We start from the raw sequence: 24,039 nt of genomic DNA, 5'->3' as shown, positions 1-24,039 counted from the left end.
ATTAACTAACTCTCTTACCTATACAAAGGCCTGCAAAACTAGTCCAGTATTAGCCATGTGTTTGGCTAGCTTACACACAATGATTCAAGCTAGAAAGTATGATGAATTATCTGCAGAGAAGCAGATAGTTGGATTTTTACCTTTTTATTATATTAATTTTGACTTATCAATAGCAGAATTAATACCTGGCTAATGGTTGCTCTAAGATCCTGCTTTAAGAGCAGCTGTCCATATAATAAAAGACTACGTAAAAATGTAGTGCTTTTTTTTTTTTTTTTTAAACCAAAAAATATCAGGTGTCCATATTTTTAAGGTTTCAGGAAACTACCCACTGATTTTATCTGCCAGTTCGTTTAACCCTGAAGATTTCAGAGAGCACTTGATAGTATCACAAAAGAGGACTGTTTCATAGAGGTCAGAATAAAACCCAAGTGCTGAACTTCTGCACAAAAAGTAGGACATGACAAGCTGGAGTTCCCTCTCTCAGGACAGCTCCTAAGCCTGGAAGTGTGAACAAGAGGGCCACAGAATTCACAGAAAACATGACCAAAACAGACAACGATGCCTTCAAAGTCACAGAAAGGGAAAAGAGGCATGGACTGACTTGTACCTCATGCTTCGATAAATGAGAAATATGACCACAAACACAGGTAAGTGGCAACCATCTCCTTCTGCAAGTCAGCAAGAGATTGCACTGAGACTTACTTTTTTTTCTACGTTGTTCACTTACCTACATAACTATGAGAGACAACCAAAGCCTTCACAGCATTAAAAATTGCTTAAAAACATAAGATAGAAAAATTAACTTGCATGTACAGCAAAGTGTTCAGATACAATACAACAGACTCAGAAGTCTGGGAAGAAAATTGTACTAAGGTTTTGACAGCCTATTGAAAAAGTAAACTAATTTAACATCAAAGCAAATATAAAGCAAACTCACATGTTTAAAATTTATGCATTTCTGTATGCCTAATAAAATCAATGGGATTATGTACATGCATTAAGAGTTAAAGACAGACACAAACATCTGCTGTATCAAGACCTAGAAGTTAGTTTATTTGAGACAACTGACTAAAAACATACTCAGTAATGACTATAGCCTCAACTACAAAACCTTTCCCTCAAGCTGTGGGGTTTGATGGCTTTCATTTTTCCTTAGCCCTTCCCCAACTTCCTGTCTCCCCCCAAATACCTCATCCCCATAATATTAAGGATTAGAAATAAACATTCAATATTTGGGAAATAATCTGCCTCCCAACAAACGTAAAATGAAACACACATGCCTCTCTCAAATGAACCTCATAACACTAAACGTTAGTTGAGTATTTCCTGTGAAAGCTGAAGCACGGTGTGTAGGGAGAGGTATCTTAGGCTAGTCGATACAGCTGGAAAGAGCGCGTGAGCTCACAGGTTCGAAACGCCTTCCGCAGGCCTGCCAAAGCAATCAGTGAAACGCACGATACTGCGTTTGCCATAATTCACCTTCAGAGGTAACAATTTGGTGATCAGAACATTCACACCCACACTAACCAAAAAAGCATGCATCGTACGAATTAATTTTCTCTGAACCTGCCTGGCAGCAAATCACTCCTGAGCAGGCACGTGCACACTGCATTTTGGCAGGGATTGATAGTAAATGTAATTATCCAAGATATCTGTCGATTATTTGCAAGCAAATGTAAAGTCACCTTCAGTATATTGCTAAATTGCACAAGTTTGACCAAAATGGCTTACAGTGAAGAGGAAAGTACGGCAAGAAGTAATATGGGCCAGCTGGTAGTCTGGGATCATTCAAATCAAAAGCATTTTGGATTGCCAGCAAAATAAACTATCCAGCTAAGGATAAGGACCTTAAGCCATATCTGCACTTGCGAGGAACTGTGCAAGGAACCTTTGATTTAAGGGTGTACAGTTATGGCAGACAAGCAATCTGAAATGAGCTATCAGAGCAGAGCTAGCAGACCTGTGGTACTCTCTGATTACGTGAACAGAACAGTAATAACAGCAGCAAAGTGCTTTTATAATCAGAAGATGGTAAATATTAGAACACTACATACCAACCCAAGGTCCAATATCTCCAACTACACTGGAAAACTGAATAAATACAGAAAAGCCACAGGAATTACAGGCTAAAAAATACTTTATATAAAGCAAACCCACAGAAATTTATTTTTTAAGCACAGAAAGACACTAATCAGAAGGAATAACTGAAAGCCAAAGCTAGAGAAACCCACATTAAAATTAAGATATACCTCTACAGCAGCGAAGTTAATTATCTGAACAAACCATAAAGAATGGAAGCCTTCTCAAGGTTTTCTGACCAATATTGTGTCTTGCATTACAAGATACATATAATGCTAAGAGATAAAGTGCCTCACTGGTACAAGTTTGACTTCAGTCAAATACAAGTCATCTGAATCTGTATTTTTCACTTATTTATGCCTGTAAGGGTATGAAAAAACCCCGTCTGAAAACATGAGGCAGACTAAATGATCTGGTGATATCTTCTACATCAAGTTTTATGAAACAATAGAGGAAGCTATTCAAGCAATATGCTCTATTCCAAGCTGTATGTTTCCGAAAAGGGACAACCACCAAATTTAATCAAACTTCATGAAACCTATTAAAGATTTCACTCCTGCTCCTGACTTTTCACAGCAGGCACTCAGATGAGAGTAATGTACACCACTACAAAGCTCTAATACAGAGCTTTACAGCCGCAGCGCAAGTAACTTTGTATTTCAATTAAATCTTGAATTATGGGGGTGAGGAACAAAACAACAAACTAAGTAGTATTCAACATGGTTTGACTTGAAACAGCAGAAACAAAGTCTTTTCTTGCCATGGGTGGTTCCAGATGCCTTTTACATGAGGGTAAGAATTCACCTATAGTATCTAACAGCAGATATTTCTTTTTTTTAAAAAAACCATATTTTAAAAATAAATTTAGGCTTTCATATTGAGAGTCACGATAAACAAACAGAATGAGAATAGAAAGGAAGAGTGCTATTAATGTTAAGCATAAAGAAAGAAAAATAGATGTGGTTTCCCCCAAAATGAATTTGGTTCAAAAAGGTACTTCATACCACAAAAGAGGAGCTGCCTCTACAGCTGCTAGAATCTGTCTCAATAACTACCCAGACTCTTTACAATTTAAGTTCAAAAACTGGCTGAACAATGATGCGTCCTATGTATGCCTCAGTCTCCTCAATTTAATGACCATTCAGTCAAGTTAGCATTTAATTTACGTTATATATCATGACTACGAAGAATAGAGCTATCTATTGCCACAGAATCATTCCCTGGTGCAAGGATTACACGTGCATATGCAATTTGTGTTCTGGGATCCAGATGCAAAAAAAATCATCAGAAAATGTAAGGCAACACATTTCTGTTCTTGTACTTCCATACAAAAATGCATGTCCTAGAAGCAAAAGGTCTGTAAAACTATAAAATTGCTATATTTTACTAAGATAGTAACGCGAGTTTAGAATGGGTTGAGAAGTGGTAACACGAATTCCGCAAAAATGTCTAAGTAAATATACTAAGCATAAATAGTAAGTAAATACTATTCATAATTTTGATTTATTAAAAAAATTACTTTTTCACACTCCTTACCATATGTAGAAGTTTAATGATACCTCAATACTGTGCTCATTCTCCTGCTCTGCAAATTATACTTCCCTACTCCACTGTCCTCCTCTAGCTCTAGTTCAAGCCATCTACAGAATACTGCACTATTTCAGCAGGAAAGCAGATAGACACGGGGCTAAACGAGCAATTAGGTCATGAAAAAACAAGCACTGTAAATCAGCTACTGCTAATCTGCATGGGATGCATTTACTCAATTAGATAGATGGAACTGTTATTATGAACTTGTATTCCATGGATGGTCTCTAAGAAGAATGAGGGCAAATGAAATGCATGTTTGGTGATTTATGACCTTTCTTTGCTAATTCCGAAGTATACAATGCAGAACAATATAATGAAATAAACAAACTGAACAGATGCTTTGAATGCAAGTTTCAGAAAAAAATTATATAGTACTCTGTAACTACGGTACGCATCTCTGCATCAGATGCATCTCTGCTCTTCTCTTGAAGGTCTAAATTCTTTTTAAAAGCACAATTGACAGCTTATACGGTTGCCCAGCAATAGCACTGCTGTGGCTGACCAAATTAATTTAGTGCCAAATTTCCAACATAAGCTCCAGCAATTACAGCCACTAACTAACAATCCTTCCTCTTGCCTGCCTGCCTGCCAGCCAAGCGCAAGCCTACCCAGCGAGGGCAGGATTCAAAGGCGCAAAACTCGTACGGCCTGCCACGGGGTCACGACAGGGCACGCTCCCGCAGCAGGACAGGGACAGAGCGCGGGTGCGGCGGGGGCCGTGCTTCGGCGCACAGAACCTGCGCCTCCGAGGGCGAGCACTGCTACAGCAGGGGCACACGGAAGATGAGGCTTTAAGGGGGGGGGGGGGAAGTCTCAAGTGGCATTTGACTGACCCGGCCAGAGGAGAAGTATTGAAAACTCCTCAAACAGTAATTTAGTGCAATGCAGGAATACACAGGCTACAATTTTCATGACCTCTTTCTTTCAGTAGCATTTTTGTTTTCAAAAACTTGTCCTTCCAAAACAAAATACACCCAGGAGTTTGAAGATTTAAATGAAGAACGTATCACTCTTCAACAACGGCAACACATTACTAGCTGACAATTCAACAAATTTTTAATAACTGGAGTCAAGACCCTTTTCAAGGGCCCACTTTGTGGTAAGTATCTCAAACGTAATGACAGGCCTCCCTAACAAGCTCTAAATGCCCTGCTCAGCTAGATTTGGCCTGGGTCCACCACGCTCACTAAGGCGCTGAATGTTACCAATTTCCTTAAAATAGGTTTAGCTACAGGTAAGTTAGGAATTATGCTCAAACCAAATCTCTTTGCCAGCTTTGAGTATGCATAGGCCCTCAGGCACTTAAAATACAGCTGCACTATTTATTTTTACAAAATTTCTTAATTATGCATACTCAAAGATGATAAATTATTATGGGGCACTCAATGCATTGGCCAAAATAAAAGAATTTAAAAGCATGGACTTAAGTGTAGTAAATAAAACATACGTGTGTACATACGCACACACACCCCTTTAAAAAATGTCTCCAAAACAGGGCAGATTTATTCACTGCCAAAAAGAAAGTAACTGAAAGAAGAAAAAGAAAAGTCACCTACAATTCTTCTGAATATTACAGAAAACGCTAGCTACCTTCTCTAACTTCGAAAGGAGACTTCAAGACGTGTATTTGAACAATAGCACAAATCCATCTCCAAAGTCTGCATCCATACTTTTGCATATTTTCAAATTATTTTCAATTTGCATTTATATCACAAAAGACAATTTGTACAAAAGAATTATAAAATGCATTATTTTAAAAAATTATTTACAAAAATAAAATACACAGGAAAGCTCAAAACCCACAGGTCACTTTTGACAAATCTGTACTTCGAGATCTATGCTTTTGAGATTTTCACCGTCCTGCTAAGCAACACTTCTAGCAAAGTATGCTTTTGCTGCTACCGTGTAACACACAAAACATCTTACTAACACGATTCTTATGCGTTTATAAAAACAAACCAGCAATCTACTGCAAAATTAGTCATATAATGAAAAGCTCATGTTAATTTAAGAATAGTATAAAAATATAGAAGATTATAAATTATTTGCTCGCATTCATCTTGTGGAGTAGGTATATTATATTACATATCTTGTTTATTAAGACAGTGGTAAAAACTCACTCTGAAGTGTTTCAAGTTCAGCTTTAGCCAGGGCATCTTCTTTCGCCTTCATTTTTGTTTCTTTATATTCTATATATAATTGTCTGGCATCCTTTAAGAAAACGTTGCAATGACATTAGCATCCTTATACAAACAAGTAATTGCAATGGCTCTGTTTTTAAGTTCTCATTTAACCTCATCAAAAAAAAAAAAAAAAAGATACATTCATTTGTTTCCTTGAGATACAGACATTTTCAACACAGAAATATTTGCCTAGAAGGTAGAATTTGTGCAGTAAAGGTTCATATGTAACAGTGTTGATGTTATAGATTATGATGTTCATTGACAGCCTGAAAAGCAAAACAGTTAGAAAAGCATTTCTGACCACCGTATATAGCTTTTTAAGAGATCAGGCACCCACTTTGCTCACATCAGCAATCTGGAAGTTCAGGGAAGAAAGAAAAGTTTTTAATGAGAATAGTGTGTGTGCAGCACACACAAAAGCAATTGCTAGGCAGCAGTCGTCTTACTGTGAACTCATTATGGTAATAACAACTGTTCATGTTCCAAAAAACCAACTTATTCCTTTTTAAATTACTTTCAAAACGTTAAAAATTAATATTAAGGTTTTTCCCAATGATCAGGCTAGATTCTAATCTCAAATCTATTCAATAAACTTGTTCATAAAGTTAGGAGTCCTGTCACAAACCTTACAATAATATATACATTTCCAAAATTAGGGGTTTGGATTGAAAGTTTTCTAATCTGAACCACTGATTGCTGAAGTATAAGAGGTATGAAGAGTTTTCTTACTCTCACTTATCTGTTTAAGAGATCTGTGTTCAACCAAAATCAACAACTCTATAGTACAAAGGCTGAAAGAGACAAATTATTATCTATATTTTCCAAACAAGTAGAATATTTCTTCTATTATCTCAAAATTAATTATACTATTAGATAAACTTAATCTTACTTGTCTATAGTCAAAAAAACTTTATTCTTGTTATAACATAATGATCCTACTTTTTATATATCTAGAGGAAGCTAAATCTCTAAAGAGTGGTTTCCATTCTAATCCATAAAGTAGAGAAAAACCTTGCTAAATACTTCTAGAATTTCAGCTATAATCTAATCCTATAAATTTAAACAAAACCTGGTCTCATTAAAAGCGAAATAAGACATTTTAATAAATTTTGAAAATAAAAACCTAGTCAAGCAGTCGTTATTGCTGCATCTAATGGCAGAAGTTACATAAAAATTGCTTACTGCAAAGATGCTACAACACAGTAACTGTCCTTTGCATCATGCTGGCACCTACCCCTTTAAAGATACCTGAGAGAGCCGGGACAATGCAGAGGAAGGACAGAATTACGATCTAGCTCTGAGTAGACCTTTGCAATGTTTGGGAGAGATCTCACTGATGCAAGTCAGTGGTCCCGAAGTACAGCTCTAGTTCTCACAGTGGGTAACAGGGTTTGATGTCTTCCTAAAGAACCTTGCCTTTCGCTCTATTTCTTTCCACATCTGGACATGGGAAACAAGAAGATATATTTCTCTGCTAGGGTTACGGAGGATATTGCTCTGCTCACAGAGATATTTTAAAGAGCGTACGTAACTTTTTGCTACTAGAACATAGCAGACGAGCATGCCTCACATGCACCGGTCTGTTTCTGAGGTGGCGGGAGGTATTTTTTTGGTTTTAGTAGAATCAGGGCTAAATACCTGTGTGCATGCACCATTCAGGACAACCATCATTCACAGCAGGTAATCAGGGTTTAAGGAAACATATCCAATTTTATAACATACAATTACAAAACTAGGATTAGCATTGGTTTTCTTTTCAGTTTACCTGAAATATGAAATCCCTACCATACACTGAAACATTCTTTTGTGTTTTCCAGGTTTTGGACTTTTTTGTATCTTTAAGGAACAGAAATAGCCAAAAACGTAATGGCCAACTTCTGCTATAAGTTTGAGACGTTCAGACAGTGTTGCATATACTGCACTTAGACATACTGATACCCAAAGAATGCTTTCGTTTAAGGCTATGATTTCAAAATGGATACAATTAACCGGCATTTAAATTTAACCCATTTGACACTGAAAGCCAATATTTGATGCTAAATTCTGGTGTAAAATCCATTATTGCTTGTGGGATCTCCAGACAGCAGGCACTAGGGGGTAACTGTCAATCTCTCCAGCGTGTCAATCACGGAACAATTGGAAATGTGGCTCAGATGAAAATGAGACACAATAGCTGAACAACAAAGAAAACCAGTCAGAAGCACATAAATGAAATTTAGTACTATTGTGGCTTTATAGATATAATAGGGATTATCACTGCAAATAAAGTAATACTCAGGTAACAAAAATGACTTTAGTCTTATAACTTCTTAATCATAATTTATGCTGGCTGACACCATAATCACAAAAAAGTCATGAGACTGCACATTTTGATAGCACATATGAAAAAGTAGATATAAAAAATATAAAATAAAGAAAAAAAGGGGGAATCTAAATGGATTCTGAAGATTTAAAAATCAAACCCTTCCCATAAAAGCATAAGAATTAGCTCCACAGGTTGCAAAGAGAATTTAAAAGATATACCCGAGTAAAGATTTTAGCCACAAACTACATAGGTACTATACCTTCTAAGTGACAATGAAAGAAACACTGGCAAACAACGGAAAAAGGAGGTTCACTAAAGAAAAACTTCTGCCTTGACACAAACAAGCTCCTTTCAAATTTTTCCTCAATAGTGAGCAATTGTACCCGTCTAAACTGAATACAAGTTTTCAAGTATATTCAGTTTTGGTGATAAGAGCATTTCAAAGCACAAACACGAAGCATGGCTAACAACAGGCTCCAGTCTACCTACTCGGAACAGAAATATTGTGCTCTTGTTTGCAGGAGTTTGAGAAGTTTCCAGAGAAGAACATCAACACAACTACAATAGTTTTCTTCACTATCAAAGCAGTAGCATGCACTTAGTTAGGTTGAAAGATAAGGAAAGTGGGCTAATACATGCTAGCTTACTATACTGGTATTTCAAATACCCACTTTCCACAGAAGGAAGAGAATGAAAAAGGAGCGTATTGGAAACTCAGAACTCTGTCGTTAGCATTTCTAAATTATAGTTCAACTGCCGTGCGTAAAAAGTTTCAGTGACTATACCTGATCAAAATTTTCAAAAAGTGCTGTGGAAGAAAAATAAAATTAATAGATAAACATTTCATTAACATATTTTTAATATTTTAATCCCAAACAAAATGAAGAACATTGTAAAGTCCTGGTAATTCAATTCTTCTCTATATCAGTATTTTCTACTGTCAATATCTTTAGAGATTCCCAGGACAAAGCTGCACTTACTATTGAGTTACACAGAAACACAAAAATTCTTGATACTGGATTTAAGATTTTTTTCTTTAAATCAACACATGCAGTTGTTATTCAAACTGTACTAATCCTAGAATTAAAATCTTCAGTTCTGAATAACACTCATTAACTGCAGCCTCTCCTTGATGACTAGGGGGCAATGAGGTTGTGCTGGTTGGTTTGCTTGTTTTGCCCTTTTTTAAGCAAACAAAAAACCTCCAGTCAATTCCCTTGACCTTCTGGTCTACCACAAAAAGACTACAGATTAGGAGAAGTAAGGCAAACATTGGAAACAACTTGCCATATTGGCCATATGTGAATCTCCACATAAGTGGATTTTGTGATAGGACCAGATTCACATTTTACTTCTGTGGGGTGAGAAACTCATACAAATAAAATACTCCCCTCCATCAAGAATTTACTGGCAATTGGAAATGTTCCTACAAGCATATTTAAAATTATTATACTGAAACCACTTTCTCTGCATTAATGTTATCAATATATACATTTAGAGAGCAATATTTGTATGAAGTTCCTGAACTAGTTTTTAGTCCAGTGTACAACTGTTGTACAATTTGTATGAGAGAAACAGTCATGGGAAAAAGCATGTTGGTATAGGACTGCTGAAGAACAAGCAGTCATAATAAAATTACTGCAACATTTAACCTTCAATTTGCTATTTCTATGCAATAAGAAAAAAATAAGAGCCATTATGCCATAGCAAAAACACTGCTGAGGTTGAGCATTATCACTCAAATCTCTCTTCACCATTTTTAATGTTACTCAAAGGCAAGCCAGTAAACAGGAGTTGCATTACTTCTTTTTAATCAGGAGATCATACTTTGACCTTGGAACAATACCAGGCATTGCCAGGCTCTTCAGCTGTGCAACTTGTGGGCAGTTCAAGGGCAGCCCCCGAGCCTCAAATGCTCCCCGCAACCAGCGGCAAGCTGCGCTAACACACTATCTGCTGCGTATTTCAAATGCACAGTAGCAAAACAAAGGAAGCTGTAAGGGGGAACTGAGGCCAACGCTGCAAGAAGTCCCTGGGACCCATCGTACCCAAAGAAACCCCATACCACAACAGAACAGAACACATAACTAACTGAGAGCCAGTATCACCTCGTCCTCGTGAGCTACGTACGCTTGGAGCTACAGCCCTCCACCACACGTGTTGTGGGTACCTGGACAAACAGAAAGTGACTCGAAGGAGCAGAACACAATTGGCTGCCACAGAACAAGAGGCAATTAAAGGCAGATTTCTTCAGTGCCTTAAGTTCACCTAAAACTTTAGTTACACAATAAAGCACATTTTCTCTCCAGAGCATCAGACAGTACCCAGGTAGATGCAAATTATTCCTGCTCGCTTATACACACCCAGGGTACTTGTTTTAGCATCCACTCTTCTCTGCCCTGCCTCTAAGCTTCTAATTGACCTCTGGGTCAAGAGCCTCATCCCTACTCTGGTTCCTCCAACGGCTGCAAAATACCAAGAAACAGAGCAAATGGGCAATCACTCATGCCACACGTCCTGCGACTGCTCCCTGCCTGCAACGTCGGCCAACATCGGTGTGGTACAGTACGTTGGAACCCCTCAAAACCCTATAAAGCTGGGAATTAGGCAGTTATATAACCTCCAAGTTGACTAAATCCCTTCAAAAATCTTTTTTTTTCAGCATGCATTACTGAGTGTAATAACTTACACTTTAGTGTCACACTATAATTTTACACAAAGTCATAAGTGAAGACAAAATTAGCCTGCATAAAGAAGATTTGATTAGATTGGGAAACATTTAAACGCTAACTTTGCCAAAGGAGATGCCCTGCTGGCAATGCCTCTTGAGTTTAACGACACAGTGCCAACCCTTTTAAGGCCAGAACTGAACCATCTCTAAACGGGTGTTAGAAATGAATCGCAGATTAAAAGAAAACCTGAGGAAAAACCGCCAAGAAACTAAACACCTCTGGTCACTAGTTTGAATCTATTCCAAGCTACTAAATCAGCTACAGTAATTACAGTCTGGTGGTCTACATAAAACTAAATTACTGGTCTTTTTATTTTAAGTCACTTCATAGTAGTCAAAGGTCTTTAAAAAACACAACTTCCAATCATAATTGAAAGCACTGTTGATAACCTCACTAGGTTACACCCAGCACAGCTCCCTACAGAGCTTCAACTGCCTTCTCCGCGCTGGAGAACCACTACAAGTTTTTCCAGCACCCCACTGATGTGGTATGCAATAAACTTACATTATAATTCTACAGATAACAGAAAAACTTCATTTTCTTAACAAGGGTCCACTTCTGTATGAAACGGACAAAAACACTTTCTGCTTTCTTACAGCCAAGCCAACTGCAGGATCATAATTTAACTATCAAAAAACATTTTAGAGTGCTTGCTGGCATCAATGAAGTTGGTATGAAAATAAAAACACCTATTTCTAAGCTTCAGCACATAAAATTGGAAGAAAAGTAGTTGTCAGGAACACTAATGGACACTTCATTTTCAGTTTTCTGAAGGAAAATAAGAAAGGTATTGTGAAGAATAATTAACAATGTTTTGAAGAGATAACACTTCTCTTAAGTTGCATGTCTCTTCATTTAACCAAAAAAACCTCAGGTCAGCTCTTTTGGGAAGAAACTGCATTTTATACACAATTCTTCTGCCACATTGAAAAAAAAACAGTATTAGGTTTACTGTTTGAACCAAAGTTCTTGTACACTATATTTAGCTGCTTTATTTCTTTATGAAAATAATTTTCAGTGCCAATAAGCATTTTTGTTAAGTTTTGTTTCTTTGTTTAATAAAAAAGACACAGCCTCCTTCCAGGTCATTTTAATGAAAAAGTAAACTATAAATGAGCCTAGAAACAATTTGCATTCTTTGTTAACAATCTTTTTCTTATGCCTACGTTATAAGAAGTAAAATTAGTAGTATTCAATGTAATTTACATTTCACTTAATATTTCTTTCACATCACAAATATTTGATCTACGGTACACTAAATATCCTTTCCCTTCACTTCTTCAAACAAGCTTTAAGATGTTGCTTTCTCCCCTAAATTTAACTAAGCTAAATGCACAGATATAAAAACCTAGTCTCCCTCAAAATACAATTGCCAACAGTTAAAAATAAACACTCATTTCCGAGTTTCTCTTATCCTTCTCTCACCAATTTTTCTTCCAATTTCTTGACATAAAATGCAGAACACAATAAAATGGCATAGGCCATCACAAGGGCATGCAAACAAAGCATTTTCTTGAGTAGGGGCCCACCTTAATTATTTTAAGTGCCTCCTTCTGAGATCTGACATTTTGAAGGAGGAGGGGAAGTAGGAGACAGACATGCAATTGGATAAATGAATCAGACATGGGTAGGAGCCCTGCAACCTGAATCATCAGACAGAGCTGTGCTAAGCAGAATATGCACAGTAAGTAATCTGGGGGGAGGGAAGGGGTGTTAGGCAAAGGAATCAGTACCAGAAGTTGCAAAAAGTTTAAATTGCTCTCTTCCTCACTTTTTTTTTTGGGGGGGATAAGGTTTCCTTTGAGGAAGAACTTTTGTGTTTACAAGCAGGTGATTTCATTTCCTTAATTTGAGGAAACAGTTCAGTTATTTCAGAGCCAGTTTTAAGGGCTTTGAAACATAGCCGCAGAAGTAATGTTTAATTTTAAATATTGCCAGAACTCTGCTCTTTTCTGTCCCAACTGTAGTTCATTTAAATATGGGTGACATTTTTAAACTTCACCTTCAATTGTATTAATTACACATGAATGACAGTCAGCTTTGAAAATAATTTGTGGGCTATTAAATGACTGAAAAAGCACTTAGATTAACTCAATAAACATCTAAAATCTAGAGCAGCTATCCCTATGCTGACCAGTGTAACATCTTGCTAATAAATTATTTGTGGGTGTAAGTAGCACACCTAACACAGATTTCCGCAATGTGTGTGGGTGTTACGGGCTCCCCATATCTTTCAGCTAAGCTGCCTAGTGATTCTACTTATATTAAAGCCTGAAACCCATTTCAATCTCCAGCCTACGTTAGTGCATTATTGAAGAGAAGACCACTTATATTCAAAATAGGATCTCTGTACCAGGGAGTAATCACATGAGTACAACTACTTTTCTGCTGTGTTTCAGGAAGTTGTTTCAGGAAGCATCTCCAACATGAGGCCACTGCTGTGATTACGCTCTTCAGAAGGGGTAACATCTTTAAGTATTTTTAATAAGCTACAGTAATTCAGTGTGGTTATCTGAATGGTGTTAATTTTGAAAGTTACTTATTTTTGCAACTTATGTATGGCATAATTTACTCTAGAATCCCATCTCTTTGCTTCGGAGTCCCTCTACAAGTCTTTCTGCTCTGAATTCCTCCATACCCTGCATCCCCTGCCACCATATCCCAGCTTGCCAGTCTCCAATTTTCTATCAGTTACTGGAGAGCTTATTTTTTAACCTTTTCTCTATTAACTTAATGGTGGTAATGTAACGTGCAGTACCTGCAGTTAAAATACACAGCAACAGATATTGGCTAGGTGTCTACAAAGCTCAACTCATCACTTTCGTTATGTTCATCTTTTCTGGCCAGTCTGGCAGACATAGTAGCTGGTTTTGGAATAGAAAACTTGAAAGGCCTGTTACATTTATTGCTTCTAATTAGAATATATCAGAATCAAGAATCGAAGAAAATTATAGCTTAGAGAGACTACATGAAATCCTAATTTAACATTCTACAAAATATAGTAAAATTCATGAAATATTTCACATGTTCCATTAAGGCACAAGGGAAAGCACTGAATTTATGAAGACAGTTTCAAAAACATAGCAACAGCAATGGTGAACTTTGGTGAACTTAATTCTTTTCCAGCCAACTCACCTCAATAAGAGGTGAGCAACAAAGCTTAACTTGGATACATTAATCGTTGATTTAATTAAAATATAGTCCTTTTTACTTTAAAAGCGTGCAAGAAGATTAAGAAAGGTTACTTTAGTAAAATAACCATACAGTTCTGTTGAAATTTTTAAAGGAAAAAGGAATCTTAACTTGAGCTTATCCTTGTAGGAAAAGTTATAGGCTATAAAAATAAATGTCTGGTCTTTCTGCTTGTACTTATTCCATTAATAACTTTTACATGTTTTTTTGCTAGCAGATAAGTCATCTTGAAATGTATGCTTTTTTTAGCTTGCAGACAGCGATTGAATGCAATGTCATTCACACTAAAAAAATACTTCAGAATTAGTATTCAGCATTTTTGCAAATCAAAATAAAATTCATCTTACTCTCCCTGATCCATGTTTATTAGTCAGTAGTGACTGGGTACTTTAAAAAAAAAAAAAAAAAAAAGAAAAAACACCCAAGAAGGAGAGTCCAACATTTAAGAAGTTATTTCAGTAACTGATTTTCTGACAATAGTTACACTGGCTGAATGCTAGCTAAATTTTACAGTTTCTAATATGGAATGAAGGAAGGAAAAAAAGCATCCTTTAGGCAAGTCTGACAACTTTAAGTTTCCAATTTACTACCACATCTTCGTCTCTTTAGCATTTTCAGCTATTTATATAATTATCCAGCAACTCAAAAAGAAAACTCAATTAGAAAGAGTCATTTCACTGTTCTCTCAAATCTAAACTAGATATTAATATATGCTATAAAAATATAGTATTTGCCCATTTGAGATAAAAATATTTGTGTTAACAGACAATTTAAAAGACACTGTCATTCCTAATACAGATGTAAACACATCAACTCAACCTCATCATTCATTCTTGCAGTTTTGCCTAACAGGCACTACTGCAGGAATGCTCTAGCAGATTAACATTAATATTCCTTTTTAAAAATTCATATTTTGATGAATTTGAAATTAAAATCACCTCCAAAGAGAAATTCTTCTATATATATGGCACATGCATTTGCCAGAAAAATGATATGAGCAAGTACTATGCATCTGATAATACATAACACTTCAAGAAAAATAAAGTAAGATTAAGTTATTAGTGTTACCTGGAATAGCTGAGGTAAAGCTTTTACAGTGAGACAGAACCAAATTCCCAGCTTGCATGGAAGTAAGTCATGCCACTGTGGTTTGTCCAGTACTCTGCAGCCAAATGAAATTGTACATTTTTCATTATTGCCACACAACGTTACATCTCAGAAAGCTAGAACCCTCCCACTACCTTGCAAAAAGATGATCACTTCACAATTCATATTAAAACGTATAAATATTTAATACAAAAGATAAGTTTTGAATATTTAATAGAAAATACATCACACACAACAGCTAGCTTCTATTCATCTACATATTTTAATTTCTTAAAAAGAGCTTTTCTTAAAGAAAATAAATTCATAAGCCACATAGCCGCTTCAGTTAAAAAAAAGCTCAAGCCTCACCTAAGTGTTCGCAAGTGCTGACAACCAGATATGAAGACTGTAGCATAAACAAAACAATACATAAAAATTAATGTCATTTGCAGTTCACTGAAGCATTACTCACTGATGTCATCAGGAAAGACGACAGGCAGAATGCTTTCTGATCTCCATCCTGCATTGATCCAGTTCATGCCCCTGCTGTGTGAACTATTTAAACCTTTTATTCCTTTCTATGAATCAATAGAAGAAATGGTGGTATCTTTTGGAGCGTCCTGAAAGTCACTATTTCCCTATGTGTTTCTTAACTAAACAGCAGTGTTAGAAGCCTTTACCAACACACTTATTCTAAGCTTTGTTAGACATTTTAGACACAGAAACAAATGTTAGACAAAGCTAAGTTAATCAGACAAAGAACAAGCATCAAAAAAATCCATACAAATTCACCACTTAGTATGGAAATAAATAAAAGCTCAAAAAAACTGAAGTTTGTTCGTTGTACTCAACGGTAAAATCTTCAAAGACAGAACAAGCTGCAAAATCTCTCAAAAAAAACCCAACTTGTACAGATAATACTCTTCTACTAGCAAGATATCATTAATTTAGTCTCAGTCTTTATTCTTGATCTGCTGAATAAATGCCACACTTATTTACAAATCAGAAACTGAAGACACATCTACACTATCACACTGGATATCAGCAATGGCTATTACCACAAATACAGATATTTTCCTCGTAAAAAATATTTGAAAGAGTCAAGGAGAAAATGATAGAATTAAATCAGCAGCTGATAAAATGTTCAAAAACAGAAAACAAGAGAGTTTCTTCCCACCTTTCATTTTTGTCAAGAGCAGCAAGTTTGGCGTCATCTGTACTCCTGCCTCCTGTTTTTTTCTTCTTCTCCCTCTTTTTTCTGCTAAGCAGTTCATCCTTGATGTAGAAAGAACTACAGTTACAGGTTATCATTAACATGTAAACCACAAATGTTACTGGGACTCTTCTGTGAAGGGTAAACATTAGAGTAGCATTTATGCAAATGCATCTAGGGGTCCTACATGATTAAGTAAAATGATCTATCTTAACAATAACTGTTGCCATGGCATCCAGTCTTTAAACACACATGAAGTCCAGTTCTGTCAGTCATGTGTATCTCCATAGCAATCAAAGTTTTCTAAGAGGAGAAAGCATTCAACTTGCCTCCTTTCTTATTCATCAACTTTAATAATGCAGTGGAAAAAATAAAAAAAGTAAATACATGCTAATATATGAATATTTTTCAAGTTATGCTTAGGCTTTTTTTAGTCTATTAAATGTGAGAGACTTATATACTAAAAAAAAAAAAAAAACAAAACCCAACACCACAAACAACGTGGTTTTAGACTGCTTACCGATATCTATCCTGTTTACAAAAACCCAAAACAAAAAAGCATTTAGATAAGAACAAAGGCAAAGCAAGCATGACTACTAAACAAATAAAAATTATTATTTTTAAATAACACTAGGAAAACTATAAATATGACTACAGTAACATATGATTCTGCTTCAGCAGATGATGGACGAGCATTTACTCCTCTTTCTTCCAATTAAAAATGAAAGAACCGTCTCTTGCTATTTATTATCAATTCCAGACAATGGATGAAGTAGTTTTAGATTACTATTTCTTGAATACCCTATTCTAGAATTATCCCCATTTAAAATGTAATCATTTTAAAATATGAAAAATCCAAATTCAAAAGCAGGGAGGCAGTAGAGATCCCTACAACAGGCAAACTTCTGCGGGAAACTCAATACTAATAATTGAAGTACGTTTGATTTATTACCAATACTTACCAGCTGTTTTTCCAGGTAGATTGACCAAACCACAGCATAATGACCCACTGTGAGTATAATGAACAAGAGTAATGCCAGCTCAGCATTGCTCATTTTTCTCACCCGCCTGTAGTAGAACACAGGCTGTCGCCAATCTGGTAGCCCATTGATCAGGATATCATCATACCTACAGTAGCAAGCAGAACAGACTTTCAGGGAGACCTTAAAACGACATAAGCCAAGCCACCTAATTACAAAACAAACAATATCCACAGACTGCTTGAATAATTCACGCGCGCGCGCACGCACACGCACAATCATTTAGTTTTTTTTTTTTGTTTTTTTTTTAACAGCAATCCATTGCTTTGTCAACAGCTAGGCTTGGATCTGAAAACAAACGGAATTCAGAACCACACGCTGTGGAAATTTATCCAGTCTCGTGCAAAAAAAGTAGCAACTGAATTGCTCCTGTGGCATCCCCGTTGAGTCACTTATGAAACAACAGAGCTCTAGAAACATGCGTGTGTTTACCTGCCTGTCTGTCGGGGTCAGGTCTCCATCGCAGAAGTAAACAACAAAAACTATTTAATGCAAGGCAGCAAGGAGCCAAAGTTGTAACTACTATAAATCTTTTTTTCTTTTCCAAATTAAAAGCACAAGTGCTGGGGGGAGGGGAGAGTTATCTTTGCTTTCGTTTTGTTCTCTCGAAGCACTATTTCTCTTAGGTAAAAACGCTGGCAGAATTAATGTGCGTTCTGTAGTCGGAGAAGAAATGAAGTCAGAGGCTTGACTATCATGTTAGAAAACAAGGTTCACCACAGCTAGACAATTTTGATTTTTTATTTGAAAAGCTGTCCCCAAATTCAATCTATTTTAATACTGCTTAAATTTACTAATATTACTGTCTGTAAAAAAAAAAAAAAAAAAAAGTTTCTACAAACATCCACAAGTTTTTCTGCCGAAACAGACGTCTTGAAATATCTTAGTATGTCTATAGCGTCCACTTTTTTTTGTGGTACATTACCATCATCAACTAGAAAAAAAGATCGATTTACATAGTCAGGCAAGACTTAAGTAAAAAGAAGTTAAGTGTTAAAAGTAAAGTTTCAAACAAAAATCTATCAAGTAAACCGAAAAAAACCTGTATGTTCCAAGAGGCACAACCTGTTAATCTTAAATTGAGCACAACTCATTACATATTCTAATCACACCATTTCCAGAATTAAATCTGCACTGAAAGGCCTAATTTGGTGCAACACATTGACCAAAATATTTTAATTAAAAATATTCTGAGTTAGTCGCAGGCCTAATTACAGGAATAGAAATAGGGCCTATATTGTCATGCAGGTCAGTAGAACTCAGTAGTAGGTTTTTCTCAAGTAAATTGACCGATCCAGGAATAATAGCGCAGCTGCTAAACTGCCAGTCTTGACATGTAAATCAATTTAAATGCAACAACTGCACTAGCTACTTTGATAGTTATTAAATTGATACCTTGGAGATGTACTAAAAAAAAAAAATTCCACAATCAAATTCATTTTTAAGCAGAAAAAGAAGCAATGGTTTTAAAAAAAGAATATACTTTAACTCAGCACCTCTAGAAAACCTGACCTCTGCTAAAACATTTGTTCAAGTTGGCGAGTGTTGCTAGATTGCTTCTAGGCAAAAGATGCAACACCACAAGACTCTGCTGTGGTCTGAACGGCACCCTAAGTAAAATTCATATTATGAAATCAAATCTTTCACGACTACAGGAACACTAAGATTATTATCCATCACCGTAAGTTTCAATGCAATAATTTTTCCTTTCACAGTAAGTCAGAATGAAGCAACTATTGATGCCTTAACTCAAGCTATCTGCACAGAAAAATTGCTTAGCGTGTTCTTCCAAAACAAAAACTTTTGTGTAACTATTCTTTTTAAAAGAGGTTTGCTCCAGGAAGAATAAAGTATTAGCTTTTGATCTAAAAAAATATTGTATTTTCTGACTATTTTACAGTTAGAATACAAAAAAAGTAGAAAGCAAATCATTTTAATGAATTATGTTGGTATTAAGATTTCACAAAAGATACATTTCTCTGAAGCTTTCATCAGAAAAGTGTATACGTAATATCAGGAAAGAACAATTTTCTACAATACTAGTACAAATTTATTAGTTATTTGTCTTTCTTTTACAATAAGGAACGTTAACTGAGACACTGAAAATTTGGCTACTGATTAAATAAGGTCCATGTAGCCTAGTGGTAAAAATATAGTGATACTTAAAACAGGATTGGAAAACAAATGCTTGGCAAGCACCTTCAATTATAAATTATCTTTTAAGAAAAAAAAAAAAAAGAAGACAGCAGAATTTCTTGCATTAAACACTTTAAACAGCACTCCGTATTTACTAGGCTACGTTCACTGTTCTGAACAACAGTCTCCAAGGATTAAGTCTCAGAATCAATGCTCTATTGATTTTACTATCAATGAGCATTATGGCTCACACGACTGGCCATTTTAAGGGAAGATAGCGTCTATTATAACCCACTTTTTAGAATATATACTGTTAAAAGATAAATCACCGCTTTCAATAGTAATTAAGCTCTGTATTTGAAAAATAAAGATATCAATGATTTTTAGTTTTTCAACTGGAAAATGATCCTACTGAAACTCAGAAGCTTCCCATAATTTCTAAATCTCTATTTCAGTATTGAGGATGCTGTTTTCCTCATTAAATTATTTTTTCATAGAAAACTATATTAACTATTAAGGATAGTCAGTTAACCCATATGTGGCAAGAACTACATTCAAAATTTTGATTGCAAAGCATTCTTCTTTTGCCAACTTATTTTAAATGTTATTCTATATGAAAAAAAATTAAACTGAGAAGGAAACATCAATCTGCAGTATTTTTTCTTAGACAAATGTACACAGAATGCAATAAATATCTGACATACGAGTATGCCTAGCAGTGGTCTCTGAAACGTAGCAGTCTTCAGGCTAAAAAAAATCCAAAGAACCAGTACAGAAGCAAAAAACAAAAAAGTCCCCAACCATTTATAACTAAAGTTGAATCTTTGTTTAAAAAATTCAGGGTATTATAGTCTTAACTATAATATTAAGGCTATATTAAGACTAGTTAGTAACCAATTGCAAGAGTACTGAAATTTCAATCTTCTGTAAAGTTTCATAAGCTCTTTGTAGAATCTATTACATTGCAAAAAAAAAAAAACCACACGTTAACTGTAGTAGCTAATTACAGTATAATCTATTTTAACATAATTTACTTTTCCCTTTAAGAAAGCCACTGCATTCCGTATTTCAAATTATTTCAGAGATCTGATACAGTTTATAAAAGATGTCAAGCCTGAATTAATGAGATCTATTCTGAACTACAGGAAGACTTTGCTGGCATTTTTTATTTTTCCTCAAGCTGTCAAAGACATCCACTGCAACATCAGACAGAACAATGTATATTTCCTATGTCCTATGAATACAGCCATTTAATTATAATGATAGCTAAGATAAACACCTTTCTTATACTAAACAAGCATATCTTGATTCATTTACAAATGCTTCCTGTAATCAAGTCCACATTGTTACAGAGGATAGGGCCTTGTAGGTAAAACGCTCCTTAAAACGGCAACAATGAAATTGAAGTCTAACACAGTTTGCTTACTTACAATTAAGAAAAACAAGTAAAGTTATCTACTTTTTCATAAATTAAAAATAATCAAAAGGTAACAAAATACATCATCATCAAGTTTATTTGTCAATAAATACCTGAAAAGTGATGTGCATTTCAGGAAATGCACTTATCTCTACATACCCTAAAGAAACTCTTCTACAGAGCTTCATATACTCTGCTATGCATACAGAACTTTAAACATATATGCAGCATTGATTAATATTTTAGGTCAGAATATTAGAATTTTTTGATTACCTAGTAAGCGAGAAACACTAACATGGTAGTACTACCGTACTTCACGATCAACTATACACCTTTCTCAAACAGGGTAAGGCTGAGTTGATAAGCCCCGAGAGACACAAAGGGTGCCCTGTAGTTTCTCCCTAGTACATGGGGAGAACAGTAAACTTTGAGCCTCTTCCACTAGGTCCATCATCTCATGCAATGCTTTCGTTCAGTCTTGCATAACCAAAAATCCCATTTTCAGCACCCAAAGTAGGAAGATCCCAGAACAAAGCCCTCACTCTCTCCTTTCCTTCACTGTAGGGTTGGCAAGGCGTGCAACCTTGAGGAGGAACGTTCCTAGGAGGGGAGCAGCTCCGCGCACATTTAGCTAAGGACTTGACACAGCAGTGTCTTACAGAATAAGGAAACAACCCCCCTCTTTTCATACTCAGAGTTTAAAAGTTTTGACTGTATAATATATCCGATCAATAAAGATTTTCTGAAAGGAAAAAAAAGACCATGCAGTTATGCTACTCTACACATGGCACATTATCTGCAGAAAATTCTCCAAAGATAAACACTACAGATACAAAGATAGATAAAAAAAAAAAAAACACTACAAAGATAATCAACTACAGAAGCCGTATCAACCACACATCCATACTGTGCAAGAGAAATGCAACAGATATTGTCTATGTATTAAAAAAGTGATTGATAGTGAAATCAATCTAGGCTAGAACAACTTACTGCAGATTTAACTGCTCATTTGCAATTATTGTGTTACACTAATTAACAATATTATTTTCTCAGACAGACTGGGTAAATTAGTAACTTTCATAACGTATAGAAGGCTTAAAAACAATTTCAGCAAGCTGCTGCATCACAGGTCCTTGAAAAAAGCTGCTATTATAGAGGTAACTCCTAGAAGTTCCACGACGAAACTAATATCCAGAGAGGTCATATCACAAAGTATATTTAAACAAGGTTATAAACAAGAAGGTGGGAAACTTTGGCTATAAATGGCTTTAAGTGGTCTGAAACCATTTAACTAACAACTTTTTAACTTTCCTTGAGTAAACTCCACACTGAAATTCTCTAGTGAGAGGTATAATAATAATAATAAAAAAAAAAAACCCAGCACACACAAAAAACACACCCACAAATTTCCAAAAGTACTTCTAAGTACATTTCCATGACACTTCAACAGAGATTATCAAAATGTAGATAATCTGTACTACAAAACCTGGACTCCTGCCAAGACATCTATAAAGCCAAAAACCCTTCAAGAAATGTCTTGAGAAAGACTTGTAAGGCAAAAGATGTTTAATGAAACTCCAACCTAAAAGCACAACTTCCTTTGCCCGCTTATCCTCATGATCATTAGCGCAAATGGACATCCTTAAAAAAAATTATAAAAGTATATATATACACACACACACACATACATACACACACACACATATATAAACTGCCTTCCAGAAAGCAGATCAACCAGACTTTTATTGCTTAATTCTATCCCTTTCAGGTACTGCTGGATCGGCTCCTGAGGCTACCAGGGTAACTACCAACTATTAATAAACATAATGCTATCTGCAGACTACGAAATCAGGGTCTACAATAATATAGAGAAGTTTGAAAGAAAAACAATGAAATAGGCAGAAAAAAAATGTTAAAGAAGAAATACGTTGGGAAAAAAAATCCCTAAATATCACACAAAGAACCTTTCATTGATATAGTGAGATATGATTGACAGCTGAATCCAAGCGGACCACATTTACAAGAATAGCTTTAATAAAACAATCAATGATAATTAAAATGACTCAAATTTTTTAAAAATTGATATTATAGTTAAGTGTTTTTAAAAAAATTATTTCTTCCAAATGCAAACTGGATTTTAAAGTTCTTTCAAGTCCTACTTTTAAAGGAGACTAATCAGTGTATCACACACAAATGCACACCAGATTCCTCTTTAAGCAACATACAATCTTTAATTAAACAGCTATATAAGTAGCACAAAATCAAATTATACAAAAAATCTGAATAGTTACAACGAAACCAAATTGGATTTCAGTTTATCACTACCATAAGCGATTACTTTATTTAAGAACCTGTGTAAGTTAACTCACCTCTGCCTCCTTTCTTCATCCTTTAAAACCTCATAGATAGCCACCAACTAAAAAAAACAAAACACACACAAAAAGAACCGTAAAAAGTCTACTTTAGAATTTGAATTTTTAAAATTTGAGTAGTAATATCATATTTTACACTTGTCAAATGTTCTTTCCTAGATCTGAGTTTTCCCTCCAAAACCAGGCAGTAAGCTCCCCACGGGGTGGCAGGGAGGGGGGGAGTGACAGAACCATACAGAAACCACATACACAATCAAGCAAGTTTTTGTAAAACACATTTCCCCCCGCACATACACATCTTTCTCAGACTGAGACCTGTCTCAGTAACAGCTTAAAAGGACATAATTTGTTTCATTCTAAAGATATTAAAACTATATAGCCAAAAGCCAGTCTTTGGTCACCAGGATCATATTGTTAAATGGCAGAGCTAATTATAACAGTACCATGGTTTTGCGCTACAAGGATTCAGAAGGGGAATATATTCAAAAATTAAAATGAATTATTCTCATTAAATTATGATTACAGTAAAAAACTTGCATTGAAACCTGATCAGAAATTTTCCTCACTTCTTTCAAAAATACAATTACAAACAGTCTTCAGGAAAAGAAGTTTTCCTCATAAGAATATACCTCTAAGTATTTTAACGTGTTCAAATTTTTTTAATACACGAACAGTTAAATACTAAATCCAA

At 35.4% G+C, this 24,039-nt stretch overlaps 1 protein-coding gene across 2 annotated transcripts in view; it reads right to left on the bottom strand.

Annotated features, from left to right (window-relative positions):
• Positions 1 to 24,039, bottom strand: part of DNAJC1 (DnaJ heat shock protein family (Hsp40) member C1) — a 110,639-nt gene that overhangs the window by 48,360 nt on the left and 38,240 nt on the right. For both annotated transcript variants that reach the window (XM_068934603.1, XM_009673655.2), the window contains exons 3-7: positions 23,346 to 23,392; positions 17,346 to 17,511; positions 16,348 to 16,445; positions 15,153 to 15,246; positions 5,793 to 5,883 (exon numbers count right to left, since the gene is read on the bottom strand). In XM_068934603.1, the coding sequence (XP_068790704.1) occupies positions 5,793 to 5,883; positions 15,153 to 15,246; positions 16,348 to 16,445; positions 17,346 to 17,511; positions 23,346 to 23,392 (496 nt within the window). The remainder of the gene's footprint in view (positions 1 to 5,792; positions 5,884 to 15,152; positions 15,247 to 16,347; positions 16,446 to 17,345; positions 17,512 to 23,345; positions 23,393 to 24,039) is intronic.

The sequence above is a fragment of the Struthio camelus genome, chromosome 2 (assembly GCF_040807025.1).
Source record: "Struthio camelus isolate bStrCam1 chromosome 2, bStrCam1.hap1, whole genome shotgun sequence".
Taxonomy (NCBI): Eukaryota; Metazoa; Chordata; class Aves; order Struthioniformes; family Struthionidae; genus Struthio; species Struthio camelus.
The sequence above is the reverse complement of the archived record's forward strand: the minus strand, read 5'-3'. Positions and strand labels throughout refer to the sequence as shown.